Below are 16,011 nucleotides of genomic sequence, written 5' to 3'. Positions count from 1 at the left end.
TATTAGAAATGGAAAGTTAACCTTTATCACCACAGGATTTGAACACAGGAGTCATGTAGCCTTGTATAGGAGCTTGGTTAGACTGCACCTGGAACAATATGTGTGGCTTTTTTCTCCTTATCTAAAAAAAAGAAATATTTCTTAAAAGTCTCTTTTCATTTATTTTCTTGCAGGAATATGTTTAGTACAATGTATAACTTTAAGTCTGAATTATATTTTGTATGTTGTGTATTAAGATGAAGAAGACATGGTGGGATGTTTTCAGAGTTTTATTTGTAAGCTTGGGGTTGCGGTGTCAAAGAATCTGCAGTCTGTTTTATTTCCATGCACTTTAATGAGTTTTTACAACTTTGACTTGAAAGGTGGGGAAGTTAACAGTTGATTACTGTTGATTACAGTACTGTTGATTAGCAACAGGAGTGTGGTGATTCAGAGAAAGGCAGAACAATCCAGAAAGTAAGTCATCCTCAGTGCGGTGTGTGTTAAAAAATGATAAATTGCTGGATATTGAGTTTAGGAAACTAATTTGAATTTCAAGGTAATTGTGAGATTAGTTTGTAGCTTGTTTCAGAAGTCTCAGGGAAGACATCAGATCAAGGAAAAATGCATCTAGTGACTGCACAGATAAATATTTTCCCATCAAGCTGCTTAGCGATGTTATTATACACCTCTGGAAGCAGGTGGGACTTGAACTCATCTCCTTCTTCAGGCAGTATGTGCACAAGCCCTACGCTACATGATCCCTGTGACTGCATAGATGTATGTTTATTTCCTTATCAACCTGTTCAGAGATGTTATTATATACACCCATGGAGCAGGAGGGACTTGATCCTAGGCCTCCTAGTTCAAAGGGGGGGATAGGCACTACCACTGCACCACAACAACCCTGTGACTGCATAGGTAGTTGTTTTTTTTCTAATCAGCCTGTTCATAGATGTTATTACACACTTCTGGAGCACATCGGGACTTGAACCTGCATCCCCTGGCTTAGAGGTAGGGACACTACCACAGTGCCACAAGAGCCCTGCGACTGACAGGAAACTGGTTGCAACTATCCCAGCTTGAGTTTGAGCAAGGAGCTTTAGTGTGCAGATAGCAGTAACTCTTTGAGGTTTGAGTTGGTTTAAGGATTATGTTGGAATAAGTGTGATAGTGTTAAGATGTCTCTTTTTCTAATGTCTGTAACAAAATCTTTCCAACCTTTCATTTTGACTAATGTAATGTAGTTCATATTTTGTTTTCTTTTGTAATAAATGTTTTAATCTTTGTGTTAAAAATATACTGGCAACGCTTTCGGAATGTGTTTAGTAACTGACTTCCATGATTGAAAAAAGCAAATTTAGGATCTAACAAACCATTTTAGGATCTGACTTTTCCAATCAGCTTAACGTCAGTTGTGATTTTAACAGAGGTGCATTGATGTTTGTGAGAACTTGCTATGTCTAAATGGCTTTTTAATATGGTTTTTTCTCTATTGGTAACTCACTATTTACACTTTTTGAGAATCTCAATAGTGTGAACTGAACCTGAAGGATAATGTAGAGCAAAATACCATATTAGAATCTTGTTCAAAATGAGTAAATTATACTTCTGCCAACAAATAATGTAACCAAAAATATCTCCATTTTCATTTCTTTTGCTTACTTAGTTCCATGGTTTCCTCGGACCATTCAAGATTTGGACAAATTTGCAAATCAGATCCTGTCCTATGGGTCAGAACTCGATGCTGATCATCCTGTAAGGACCTTACTTTGAGAAAATAAATTCATGTTATATAAGAAAACAGGAAACCACTCATAAATGAATGTAGAAAGAGATGGAGAAACTCATCAGGTCTCGAAGCATCTGTGGAGAGAGAAACAAAGATAATGCTTCATGTCTGTTAATTGTGTTAACTCTTGTTTCTGTCTCTGCAGAGGCTGCCACAGTTGCTGAGTTTCTCCAACATCTTCTGTTTTCATTTCAGATTTCCTGTATCTGCAATGCAGTGCTTTTATTTATGAGAGACGATTCATGTGGAGGGTGTGCTGCATTGGCAGAGGTGCCAATGTTGGGATGAAACATTAAAACAAGATTTGTCTGCTCAGGTGGATATTAAGCATCTCATGTCACTAGTTCAAAGGAGAGCAGGGAAGCTGTCTCTAGTGTTTCAGCCAAAATCCATCCCTTAGTCAAAAAGAACTTAAAACAAATTTACTGGACATTATCTGGGACCAAATTGGCTGCTGTGTATTCTAAATTACAACAGTGACTGTATTTTAAAACTGTTTCCTTGGTTGTGTAAAGTGCTTGGGGACATCACAACATCGCCATCAAAATGCAAGGTTTCCTCTTTCTCTCTGTTACTGCTCATGCCACTTTCAGTTAGTCACCACATGAGGGAGCAAACCAACATCCACTCAGAAATCGATTTCCCCTCAATGTTACCATTCAAGATTTTGCAGTGTAAATTTCAACTTGTAAATGATTGTGATTATCACTCAGTGTGAGTGTTGACAGGTATTATTGAGTTGACAGAGTCAATAGGGAAAAGCTATTGACCCTGGTAGGGACAGTCCATGGCTCTAGACAACACCAAAGTGTACAAAGACTCCGCAACTCAGACACCCTGGTGGAGCTAGTTGGCTGGACCACTGACAGCATAGGGTTTGATCCCGATTCTGGCAGAGGTGGATTTTTAAAACAAAAACATAAATTGCTGGAAAAGCTCAGCAGGTCTGGCAGCATCTGTGCAGAGAAGTCAGAGTTAACGTCTAACAGTTCTGAGGAAGGGTCACTCCACCTGAAACGTTAACCCTGATTTCTCTCCACAAATGCTGCCAGACCCTGCTGAGCTTCTCCAGCAATTTCTGTTTTTGTTTTTCATTTGCAGCATCATCCGTTCCTTTGGTTTTTATTGTGGATGTTTAAAGGTTCATTTACAGAATGTGGGTCCAGCATTTATTGCTGAGAGGGCATTTAAGAGTCAGGAACATTGTTGTGGGTCTGGAGTCATGGGTAGGGACGACAGATTTCCTTCCCTAAAGGTCATTAGTGAAGCAGATGGGTATTTCCCCTACCAACGATCATTTCATTAGACTCTTCATACCAGATTCATTTTAATTGCTATGACAGGACTCAAACCCAGGTCCTCAGAATATTACCTGGGTCTCTGGATTAACAATCTAGTGATAATACCACCAAGCCGTCACCTCCTGCATCCTGCCCTAATCATGGTAAAGCCTGGAACACAATGGGTCAGTCCTGGCTTTGGGTAAAGAACTGAAGAAAAAAGATTTCCTGAAAGAATGTTAAAATTCTGCACTTTCTATATTTCTTACACTGATTTTATCCCATTTAATATTTTAAATCTATACTTTCCTTCTCCTCATACATAGTGGTAAAGCAACGGGTCATGAGCTGTTACCAGAGACTGTGGTTTGGGGCACCTCTCTGCATGAAGCATGGGGGCTAACCCCGAGACTCCTCTACCCTTACTACCCACTGTAGGCATAACAGAGCGACTTACAAGTTGACAATCAACCTGTTTGGTCACATTACAAAAACACGTTCCACGGCCATCAAGTCCTGGAGTCGCACTCGAACCCAGAGCTTCTGGCTCAGGGGCAAGGGCACTACCCACTACACCAAACGACCTCTTATATCCTGCACTATTACTGATCTAATCTTTGTAAACATTTCTCAGCACTACATATCTGCTGTTCTCTCACTCTGACTGTCTGGGATCCTCATAGCACACTCGCAGTCTGTCAACGCCCTTTCTTTTTCTTTAGTTCAGCCTGCTTGTTCTCATTGATTCTCCTCGTTGCATTGTCGCTTCCCATCCCCACAGCTCCTCTCCTCAACTCCTCTAAGAAACAATACAATACCTCACCTCCAAACTCCCACCTCTTTCTATCTTTTAAGTGTGATGAGGGTTTCTGCTTCTCCCACCCTTACAGGCAGTGAGTTCCAGATTCCCACCAAGCTCTGGGTGAAAAAGATTTTCCTCACATCCACTCTAAACCTCCTGTACCTTTTCTTAAATTTACGCCCCAGTCATTGATCCCTGCACCAACAGGCAAAATTTCTTCTCTTGTTCCCTGTTTACACCCGTCATCATTTTATCCATCTCAATCATGTCCCCTTTCAATCTCCTCTGCTCCAACGCAAACAGCCCCAGTCTGTCCAATCTTTCTTTATAAACTCTCCAACCCAATCAACATCTTGGTAAATCTCCTCTGCACACTCTCCAGTGCTATCGCACACCTCTTATAATGTGGTTCCAGAACTGCACACAATACTCTTGCTTTGGTCTAACCAATGTTTTATACAACTCCAGCATCACCTCTAAAATTAAACAAAGAACTGCAGATGCTGGAGATCTGAAACAATAACAGTCCTACAGCTTATCCACTTTATTCTTCCATCCCCCAACCCCCATCCGCCCTCCCATCTTCACACCCCTGCCATCCCGTCATCAGCATAAACACCACCATTTCCTTGTTGCTATCAAGTCTGAAGATCTGAAATATTAGTTCTGCTTTATGTCCACACCCTTTGAGGTTCTCCAGCAATTTCTGTTTTGTTCCAACACAACCTTCCTGCTCTTAAACTCTCTGCCTCAACTAATACATTGTCTATAGTGTCCAGGGATATGCAGGCTAGGTGGATTAGCCATGGGAAATGCGGGGTAATAGGATGGGGGGTGGGGGGGGAGGGGGCTGCACCTCAGTAGGGTGCACTTTTGACAATTGGTGCAGACTTGAAAGGGCTGAATGGCCTTTTTCTGCACTGAAGGGAATCTATGATATTTTATTCTATGATTCTATAACATTTAATAAAGACTCATGTCCCATATTTAACCACATTTTCTACTTGTCCTAACTATCTCAAGGGACTGGCGAACATACACACCAATGTCCTTTTCATCCTTGGTGCTTCTCAGGGTGCTACCATTCATCATATATTCCCTTGCCTTGTTTGTCCTGCCCAAGTACATCACCTCACATTTATTCAGATTGGACTCCATTTATCACTAATCAGTCCGTCTGTTTATATCTTCCTGTAATCTAGGGCCATCCTTCTCATAACTTAACACCCCACTGATTACTGCATTATCTGCAAACTTGGTGACCAACCTAGCTGTCATAATAATCCATCTATTTACAAATGTCCTTTAGGACATCCTTACGTGGTTTGGCCTATATGTGACTCCTGGCCAACAGAAATGTGGTCACTTTTTAACTGCCCTTTAAAATAGCCAACTTAACCATTCACTTCAACAGCAGTAAGGGATGGGGAACAAATTCTGGCCTTGTCAGTGACCCCCACATCACATGAAAGAATAAAAATAACAAACAATACAAATTTGGTGCAGGAGTAGGTCATTTGGCCCCTCAAGCCTGCTCCATTATTGAATAAAATCATGGTCTAATTACATGGCATTTCCACGTACACTTTCCCCCCTCATTAACAGGGGAGGCAATGGCCTAGTGGTTCCAGAGACCTAAGTAATGTTCTGTGGGCCTGGGTTCAAATCCTGCTATGGCAGATGGTAGAATTTGAATTCAACAAAAAAAAGTCTGGAATTAAGAGTCTAATGATGACCATGAGCCCATTGTCGATTGTTGGAAAAACTCACCTGGTTCACTAACGTCCTTTAGGGAAGGAAGCTGCCATCCTTACCTGGTCTGGTCTACATGTGACTCCAGACTCACAGCAATGTGGTTGACTCTTTAATTGGGCAATTAGGGTTGGGCAATAAATGCCAGCAATACCTACATCCTATGCATGAATTTAAAAAAAACTTTTCACTCCCTCACTTACCCAGAGTCTATCTACCCCTGTATTAAAGACATTTAAAGACAGTTTCCATCACTGTTTGCAGAAAGGAAGTCCAAAAGCTCACAACTTTCTGTGAGAAGAAAAAAGACTCCTTATCTCTGTCTCAAAAGGTGGCTCTTATTTTTAAACAGAGATCTCTAGTTCTTGATTCTCTCTCGAAAGAAAACATCCTTCCCACACATGACCCTGTCAAAACCCTTCCGAATCCTATATGCTTCAGTCAAACATAAAAATAAAATTCACACACAGAGGTACGGATAGGACAGGAACAGATAAATGTGTCCACATGCACAAGGATGCACTCACCAATATAAATGCAAACATGTACAACAAACGCAAGGAAATGTAAATTATAGGCAGCTGTAGATTTTGAGATAAGTTGGTTTTCATGATTAAAGTTGTGGAGTTTTGCCAGTGCAGTACAAATTGCAGCTATTAGAGTGTAATTGAGGTAATATAATAAGATATAATTACACTTCTTAACCAAAAATGCATTAGTTTTTAAAAAGGGGTATCTTTTGCAAATTGACAACATAATCATTATGCATTTGCTAAATTACACAGTGGCTGATGGGACTGATTGTAGATCCTGGCCTGCAGTTTCAAATGTGTCACTCAAACCTGCCACCTTCAGTTACTGAGCCTGCTATTTCACTGATAGACAGAGAGCCTGAGGTGGTTATGTTCTTTTGCCTTCGCAGGGTTTTACAGATGCTGTGTACCGAGCTCGCAGGAAGGAGTTTGCAGACATCGCGTATAATTATCGACAGTAAGTACAGAAATTTTACAGAGTACGTCTCTCCAAATATACCGATTTTTTATAGGATGCACAAAGTGGCTTGGATCAAGCAAATAGGGAGAAATTGCTTCCACGGACTGCAGGGTTCGTAACCCCTGATCACAACTTGAAAAGTAACAGGCAAAAGGAACAAAGAGGAGCTTCTGAGGATGAGAGGTGGGCCATTTAGGACTGAGATGAGGAGAGTGGGGAGCCTGTGGAATTCTCTGTTGCAGAAACTGGATAAAGGCAAAAACATTGACATTTTCAAGAATGAGTTTGATATAGTTCTCAGAGCTAAAGGGGTCAAAGGAGATAGGGAGAAAGCAGTCACAAGGCACTGAGTTGGATGATCAACCGTGATCATATCGAATGGTGGAGCAGGTTGGAAGAGCCAAATGGCCTAATTTTGCTCCTATTTCTCTATGTTTCTGTGAGATGTGAAGGGCTTGCTCTCCTTGAAGGACCTGTAAAAGCAGAATCAAGAATAGCTATAAAAAGGGGAACAAAATCAGAAATTGCTGGAAAATCTCAGCCGGTCTTGCAGTATATGTGGAGAGAGAGCAGAATTAACATTTTGGGTCCACTGAACCTTCTTCAGAACATCATATTTTAAAAAGGGTGAACTGGATGAAGGAAACACATTTACGGTTTTCAGGAAAAGAATATGACACAGGAGTGGGATTAAGTAGCACCTCTCTGAAAATGCTGGTGCTAGAATGGTGGGCTGAATGGCCTCTTTCTGAGCTGAAGATCCCGTGGTTCTATAACAAAATGCTTGCAAATAGCTAACTCTACATCCCAAATACATTGATTGTGCTTCTTTTCTCCTTTGACTAGCAGAAGTGAATAGAGCTGTGCCTATATGAATATATTTATTATGCAAGCAGCCTTTGTTATCTAATTGCTGAGCTTTATCGGTCGCAGCTACAAAGGATGAAATATTGAATGATGCTGCTCTAAGCAATGTTCTTCACAACCTTGAAGAGGTTAGAATTTACACATTGAAGTGGGGACTGTACACAATATGATAATGATGAGTCATTTTAACGACTGATGCAATTCATCCTTTAGTATTCTGCGTTTATTCTGTCACAGCTGTGTTCAGCAGTTTTAATTCCACACACTGCCAACCTCCACTCTCGAAACCTCGTAATTAAATCCAAAGAGGTACAAGCACAACGTACAGTGTCTTCAAAAAAAAATCTTGTGGGAGCATCCTGGCTTGGCCAGAAACTTGCTATGCAGGGTTCTCCTCTACAAAGAGCATTGGCCAAAAGCTTCCAATCTTTCCTCTTAGTGTGCAGGGATGGGTGTCAAAATTGACAGGATGTCTACCCCTCCTCACACCCTATAGCCCGTCCCTTCCTCACACACGACCATCAATGGGGAATCCTTTAAATGGTCGTTCAGTGGACTTCCTGGGAAAGGGGGCCGCCCCACCTATCTGGTCACTGGAGGCTGCAGAGCTGTGTTGCATGTGCCTCCTGGTGGCATAGCAATGGGGAGGTCTAGGAACAGTGGGCACACAAGATAGGTTTTGATTTTGAGGAATGATCGTAGTTGGGAGGGAGTGGGGATGGGCATTGGCAGAGCGGGTGTCGGGATGTATCCGAAACAAGGACGTGCCTTTCATCAGCCACCTCGCTGGCCCCACCCCAACCAATCCTTCTTCCCAGTAACCCACAGGTTAAGTGTTCACCCTATTCCCCTCCCACATTAATCCAGCAGCCTGGCCACTCCACTTTACTAGTTAGGAAAGCTGACAGAGATCTCACACATTGGGAATAGACCTTATCATGGTAATGGTCAAAAAAGTTTTGTAACTGGTTAATTTAGGGGGAGATGATGGTCGACTGGGATTATTGATGGGGTAGTAATTCACACACCCAGGCTCGCTCTCAGGACCCAGACCTGAATGGCAACGTGACAAAAATCTGGAATTAAAAGTCTAATGATGACCATGAAACCATTGTTGATGTTCATAAAAACACATCTCATTCATCAATGCTGTTCCTTTAGGGAAGGAAATCTGCCAGCTCTACCTGGTCAGGCCTACATGTGACTCCAGACCCACAACAATGTGGTTGATCCTTAACCGCCCTCTGAAATGGCACAGCAAGCTTTTCAGTTGTACCAATCATTAAAAGGTTTTAAAGGAATTAAACCATACAGATTTGATCAACTGGCATCAACCTAGGCACCGGAAAAGACAATGGCGGAAACAGCCCTGTCGAGCCTGCAAAGTCCTCCTCACTAACATCTGGGGGTTAGTGCCAAAATTGGGAGAACTGTCTCACAGACTAGTCCAACAACAGCCTGACATTGTCATACTCACAGAATCATACCTTACAGACAATGTCCCCAACACCCCCATCACCGTCCCTGGATACGTCCTGTCCCGCTGGCAGGACAGACCCAGCAGAGGTGGCGGCACAGTGGGATATATGGTTGCCCTGGGAGTCCTCAACATTGCCTCTGGACCCCATGAAGTCTCATGGTTTCGGGTTTAACATGGGCAAGGAAACCTCCAGCTGATTACTACTTACCGCACTTCCTCAGATGATGAATTGGTACCCCACCATGTTGTACAACACTTGGAGGAAGCACTGAGGGTGGCAAAGTGGAATATTCTCTGGGTGGGGGATTTCAATATCCACCACCAAGAGTGGCTCGGCAGCAGTACGAGCTGGTTGGGTCCTAAAGGACATAGCTGCTAGACTGGGTCTGTGGCAGGTGGTGAGGGAACCAACAAGAGGGAAAAACATACTTGACCTCATCCTTACCAATCTACCAGCTGCAGTTGCATCTGTCCATGACAAAATCGGTAAGAGTGACCATTGCACAGTCCTTGTGGAGATAAAGTCCTGGCTATACTGAGAGAATACCCTCCATCGTGTTGTATGGCACTGTGATTGTGCTAAATAGGTTAGATTGGAGGAGATGGTGGAGCATCACTGGATAAGTAATCCAGAACTCCTGGCTAATACTAAAAGAACGGTAGATGAACATAACATAAGAACATAAGAACTGGGAGCAGGAGTAGGCCATCCGGCCCCTCGAGCCTGCCCCGCCATTTAATAAGATCATGGCTGATCTTTTTGAGACTCAGCTCTACTTACCCACCCACTCACCATAATCCTTAATTCCTTTACTGTTCAAAAATTTATCTAGCCTTGCCTTAAAAACATTCAGCGAGGTAGCTTCAACCACTTCACTGGGCAGGGAATTCCACAGATTCACAACCCTTTGGGTGAAGAAGTTCCTCCTGACCTCAGTCCTACATCTACTTCCCTTTATTTTGAGGCAATGCCCTCTAGTCCTAGTTTCACCTGCTAGCGGAAACAACCCCCTACTCCACCTTATCTATTCCCTTCATAATCTTATATATTTCTATAAGATCTCCCCTCATTCTTCTGAATCCCAGTCTCCTCAGTCTCTCCTCATAATCCAACCCTCTCAACTCTGGAATCACCTCTGCACCCCCTCCAGTGTTAGTATATTTCTTCTCAAGTAAGGAGACCAAAACTGCACACAGTATTCCAGGTGTGGCCTCACCAGGACCCTATACAGCTGCAGCATAACCTCCCTGTTTTTAAACTTCATCCCTTTAGCAATGGCAGAGAAAATTCCATTTGCCTTTTTAATTACCTGCTGCACCTGCAATCCTACTTTTAGCGATTCATGCACAAGGACACCCAAGTCCCTCTGCACAGCAGCGTGCTGCAATTTTTTACCATTTAAAACATAGTCCATTTTGCTGTTATTCCTACGAAAATGGATGACCTCACACTTATCAACATTGTACTCCATCTGCCAGACCTTTGCCCACTCACTTAGACTATCTATATCCCTCTGCAGACTTTCAGTGTCTTCTGCACACTTTGCTCTACCACTCACCTTGGTGTCATCTGCAAATTTTGACACATCACACTTAGTCCCCAACTCCAAATCATCTATGTAAATTGTAAACAATTGAGGTCCCAACACTGATCCCTGAGGCACACCACTAGACACTGATCGCCAACCAGAAAAACACCAATTTACCCCTACTCTTTGCTTTCTACTGGTCAACCAATCCCCTATCCATACCAATACATTATCTGTAATACCGTGCAACTTTATCTTATGTAGCAGCCTTTAGTGTGGCATCTTGTCAAATGCCTTCTGGAAATCCAGATACACCACATCCATAGGTTCCCCATTGTCCACCATGCAAGTAATGTCCTCAAAGAATTCCACCAAATTAGTTAAAGATGACCTACCCTTCATGAACCCATGCTGGGTGTTCCCAATGGGACAATTTATATCCCGATATCTTGCTGTTTCTTCCTCAATGATAGATTCAAGCATTTTCCCCACTACCCAAGTTAAGCTAACTGGCCTATAGTTAACAAGGTGTAGAGCTGGATGAACACAGCAGGCCAAGCAGCATCAGAGGTGCAGGAAGGCTGATGTTTCAGGCCTAGACCACATTGGCTGTTTTCCAATCTGCAGGAACCACCCCAGCGTCCAGTGAATTTTGGTAAATAATTACTAGTGCATTTGCTATTTCCCCCATCACCTCTTTTAGTACCCTGGGATGCATTTCATCAGGGCCAGGAGGCTTGTCTACCTTTAGCCCCATTAGCTTGCCCAGCACTGCCTCCTTAGTGATAATGATAGTTTCTAGGTCCTCGCCTGCTGTAACCTTCTTGCCATTAGTTTTCAACATGTTATTTTTGTCTTCCACTGTGAAGACCGACACGAAATAACTGTTTAATGCCTCGGCTATTTCCTCATTCCCAGTTATTAAATTGGCCTTCTCATCCTCTAAAGGACCAATGTTTACCTTCGCCACTCTTTTATGATTTACATATTTATAGAAACTTTTGCTGCCTATTTTTATATTCTGAGCTAGTTTACTCTCATAATCTAGCTTACTTTTCTTTATAGGTTTTTTTGTGGCTTTCTGTTGGCCTTTAAAGATTTCCCAGTCCACTAGTTTCCCACTACTCTTCGCTTTTTTGAATGTGATTTTTTTCAATCTGATACTTTCCTTTATTTCCTTAGACATCCATGGCAGGCTCTCTCTTTTCCTACAGTTCTTCCTTATCACTGGAATATACTTCTGCTGAGCACTGTGAAAAATCGTTTTGAAAGTCCTCCACTGTTCCTCAATTGACTCACCATAAAGTTTTTGCTCCCACTCTACCTTAGCTAATTCCTCCCTCATTCCTTCGTAGTCTCCTTTGTTTAAGCACAGGACATAGGTACTGGATTTAACCTTCTCACGCTCCATCTGTATTTTAAATTCGACCATACTGTGATCGCTCCTTCCGCGAGGATCCCTAACTGCGAGATCATTAATTATCCCTGTGTCATTACACAGGACTAGATCTAGGATAGCTTGCTCCCTCGTAGATGCTTTGAAACAAAAACGGAAATTGCTGGAGGAACTCAGCGGATCTGACAGCATCTGAATTCTGATGTAGAGTCACTGGACTCGAAACATTAATGTTGCTTTCTTCACACAGATGCTGTCAGAGTTTCTCCAGCAATTTGCGTTTTTACCCCAGGCTAATATTGCGGGTTTGAATCCTACCCTGACAAGAAGTGAAATTTAAACAAACGATAGCCTAACAATGACCATGTAAACACTGTCAATTGTCAGGAAAATTGCCTGGTTCAATCATGTCCTTTACGGAATAAATGGGCAATAAATGCTGACCTAGCCAGTAGCACCCACATTAATTTTTAAAAATTTTGAACAGTTCTAGCAACTTAAGACTGGGCCTCCATGAGGTGCTAAGGGCCAGCAGCAGCAGGAGAATGTAACTCCAACACAATCTGCAACCTCATGGTCTGGCATATCCCCCACTCAATCATTACCATCAAACCAGGGGATCAACTCTGGTTCAATGGAGAGTGCAGGAGGGCATGCCAGGAGCAGCACCAGGCATACCTGAAGATGAGGTGTCAAACTGGTGAACCCACCAAACAGGACTATATACATGCTAAACAGCTTAAACAGCAAAGTTTTAGGCAGAACTGAGCAATCCCACAACCAATGCCCAGTAACATAAAGTGGCAGCCATTTATTTACTTGCGGCCAATGTTCTTGTTTTGTTTAAAGAAACAAATTTCTTAAAAACTCCAACACCCATCTCCAGCTGGTGAATTAAAAATGAATAGCTGTCATTAACATGTCATCATAACAACATCCATTACCTTAACACTGGAGTGGTGAAGTCAGGAAGAACTTGAGGCAGTAGAATCCTGGAACAGTGCTGCCCCAAAAAGTCTTTTGATTTTGGAGATTAATTTGGACATTCCTAAACTGACAATGATACAGAGCTTTGTGACAAGAATAAGGACATGAGGCAGGTTGATGGAGTTTCAAACCAGCCAACGGTTAAATGATGGAACAGGCTCAAGGGGCTGAATAGCCTCCTCCTGTCCCAATGTCCCTAGCAGCATGTCAATCTTTCTTTTAAGGGTTGCAGTGACTGATGGCATACTCCCTCTGCTCCAGTTTTTACAGTGTGGTTAATGCTAACAATGTGTGCCATTCTGTCCTGTCACAGTGGCGATGTGATTCCCAGAGTTGAGTACACAGAGGACGAGAAAAGAACCTGGAGTATTGTCTATCGAGAACTGAAGACCCTCTACCCAACTCATGCATGCCTTGAACACAATCGTGTGTTTCCATTGCTGGAGCAGTATTGTGGCTATCGGGAGAATAATATTCCCCAACTTGAGGATGTCTCCAGATTCTTACAGTGTGAGTAATAGCAAGAATGCAAGAATTTGCATTTATATAACTCCATTAATGCAGTAAAATATCGCAAGATTCTTCCCAGGAACCATTAACTCACAAGCATTTTACACCCAAGACATACAAAACAGATAACTACAGGCTTGGTCAGAAATGTAGGTTTTAAGGTATATCTTAAAGGAGGTGAGATAAAGAGAGTTAAGGAGGTAATTCAGAAGTTTAGGGCTCAGTTGAAGCATTGGCATCAATGATGGACTAATTAAATGCTGAGATGCACAAGAGATCAGGAGTACTGGAATACAGAAATCTTTGAGTATTGAAGGACTGGAGCAGGCTACGGAGATCAGGAAAGGTGAAACCATGAAGGAATTCGAGGACCAGAATAAGAATTTTAAAATTAAAATATCAGAGCACTGGAAGCCAACATCAATCAGTCGGCACAGGGAGAATATGTGACTGGGATTTGGGCCAAATCGAGCAGCAGCAGAGATTTGACTAAACTGAAACTGATGGAAGTTTGTACCTAAAAGGTGACATTTCCAATTGCATGTTCCAGCAGGAGTACAGTATGAGCTGTGATTTTCAGTGAAAACATACCCACACCTACACTAACTCACACAGCCACATTAACACTCTCACTCATAAACACACACATACACACTCATTCACGCACTCACACACACATTCACTCATATGCACCACGTACCAATACTCACACTAACTCGCATTCTCACTGTCACTCATCCACACACGCACTCATTCGCACACACATACACACTCACTCATATGCACCCATTCACCCACACACACTTGTAGACACATGTACACTCACTCACAACACACATACACATACCCAAAAACACATACATACTCATCCACATGTACACACAAACTCGCACACATACACTGTCATCCACACACAATTCCCCTCACACTCAACCACATGCACACACACTTACACAACTCACCCACATCCTCACACACACTTGCACACAAACATACTCACTCACATATGCATATACCCACGCTCACGTACTAGCACACAGGTACATACACACATACACACTCACCCACACATGCACACACCCTCATGTGCTCACACATAGATACATGCATACATATGCATTCACCCACACATGCACACACCCTCACATCCTCACACAGATACATGCACACATACGCAGTCACCCACACACACACACCCTTCACATCCTTACACAGATACATGCACACACGCACACACACACACACACACGCACACACACTCACATACATGTGCATTTTGATGCCTCCAAATGTGAATGCCTCGATAAGGTGATTTTGATGCAGTATTGACGCATTTTGTTACTCACTGACGAAAGGGAAAAGACATCAGAAACAGAAACTGACTCCTGCCTTTACTTTGATGCTCTAAAGCTTGCACAGGCTTCCGCCTGCGTCCAGTGGCTGGCCTCTTGTCTTCCCGGGATTTCCTGGCAGGTCTGGCATTCCGCGTTTTTCATTCCACACAGTACATCCGACATGGGTTGAAACCGATGTACACACCAGAACCGTAAGTGTTCCTTTTTAATGGAAAGGCTTTGTGACTCATAATGAAATCAAACCAGGAAGTTCTTAATTGTCCATAGTGTGGAATTAATTCAGCTGGTCATTTGACAGCTCCAGGGATCTCAAAATTGTATTCCTTCCATAAGTAGATATAAAAATAAGCAAAGTGTTTAACTGTTAGTGTTACAATCTAATGATCTAGAAAAACAAAGGTGATGGATGCATAGGAATACCACTCCTGTAAGTTCCCCTCGAAGTCACATCCCATCCTGACAGGTGTATAAAGTGATTAGGAAGGCATATGGTACACTTGCTTTTATTGACCAAGGCATACAGTTTAAGAGCAGGGAGGTAATGCTGGAACTGTATAAAATGTTGGTTAGGCCACAGCTAGAGTATTGTGTGCATTTCTGGAGTCCACATTATGGGAGGGGTGTGACAACGCTAGATAGGATCCAGAGGAGATTTTCCAGGTTAAAAACAAAATGAATAATTGCAGATGTTGGAAATTAGAAACACAAACGACAATTGCTGGAAAAGTTCAGCAGATTGGGCATCATTTGTGGAGAGAAAGCAGAGTTGACATTTTGGGCCCAGTGACCTTTCTTCGGGACAGATTTATCAGGATGTTGCCTGGGCTGGAGAGTTTCAGTAATGAAGAGAGTTTGGACAGGCTGGGGTTAGTTTTCCTTAAAACAGAGGAGATTGAGAGGGGACATGATTGAGGTGTATAAAATTATGGGGGGCATTGATGGGATAGGCAGGAAGAAACATTTCGCCTTAGTGGAGGGACCAATGGCCAGGGGACAAAGATTTAAGATATCAGAAGGTTTAGAGAGGTAATGAGCAAAACTTTTTTCACCCAGAGGGTGGTAGGAATCTGGAACTGACTGCCTGTAAGGATGGGAGAGGCAGAAACCCTCATCACATTGAAGAAATATTTAGATGGGCACTTGTGATGACAAGGCATACAAGACCATGGGCCAAGTGCTGGGAAATGGGATTAAAATAGTTATAACAAGGTGTAGAGCTGGATGAACACAGCAGGCCAAGCAGCATCAGAGGAGCAGGAAAGCTAACATTTTGGGCCTAGACCCTTCTT

At 42.6% G+C, this 16,011-nt stretch overlaps 1 protein-coding gene across 1 annotated transcript in view; it reads left to right on the top strand.

Moving 5' to 3' along the window:
- The window catches only part of pah (phenylalanine hydroxylase), an 83,189-nt gene that overhangs the window by 40,925 nt on the left and 26,253 nt on the right, over nt 1–16,011 (top strand). The window contains exons 4-7 of the mRNA XM_048608047.1: nt 1,649–1,737; nt 6,528–6,595; nt 13,171–13,367; nt 14,778–14,913. Coding sequence (XP_048464004.1) covers nt 1,649–1,737; nt 6,528–6,595; nt 13,171–13,367; nt 14,778–14,913 — 490 coding nt within the window. The remainder of the gene's footprint in view (nt 1–1,648; nt 1,738–6,527; nt 6,596–13,170; nt 13,368–14,777; nt 14,914–16,011) is intronic.

This window comes from Rhincodon typus, chromosome 18, assembly GCF_021869965.1.
Source record: "Rhincodon typus isolate 14 chromosome 18, sRhiTyp1.1, whole genome shotgun sequence".
In the NCBI taxonomy this organism is placed as follows: domain Eukaryota; kingdom Metazoa; phylum Chordata; class Chondrichthyes; order Orectolobiformes; family Rhincodontidae; genus Rhincodon; species Rhincodon typus.
This window is presented reverse-complemented; position numbering and strand designations above follow the sequence as displayed.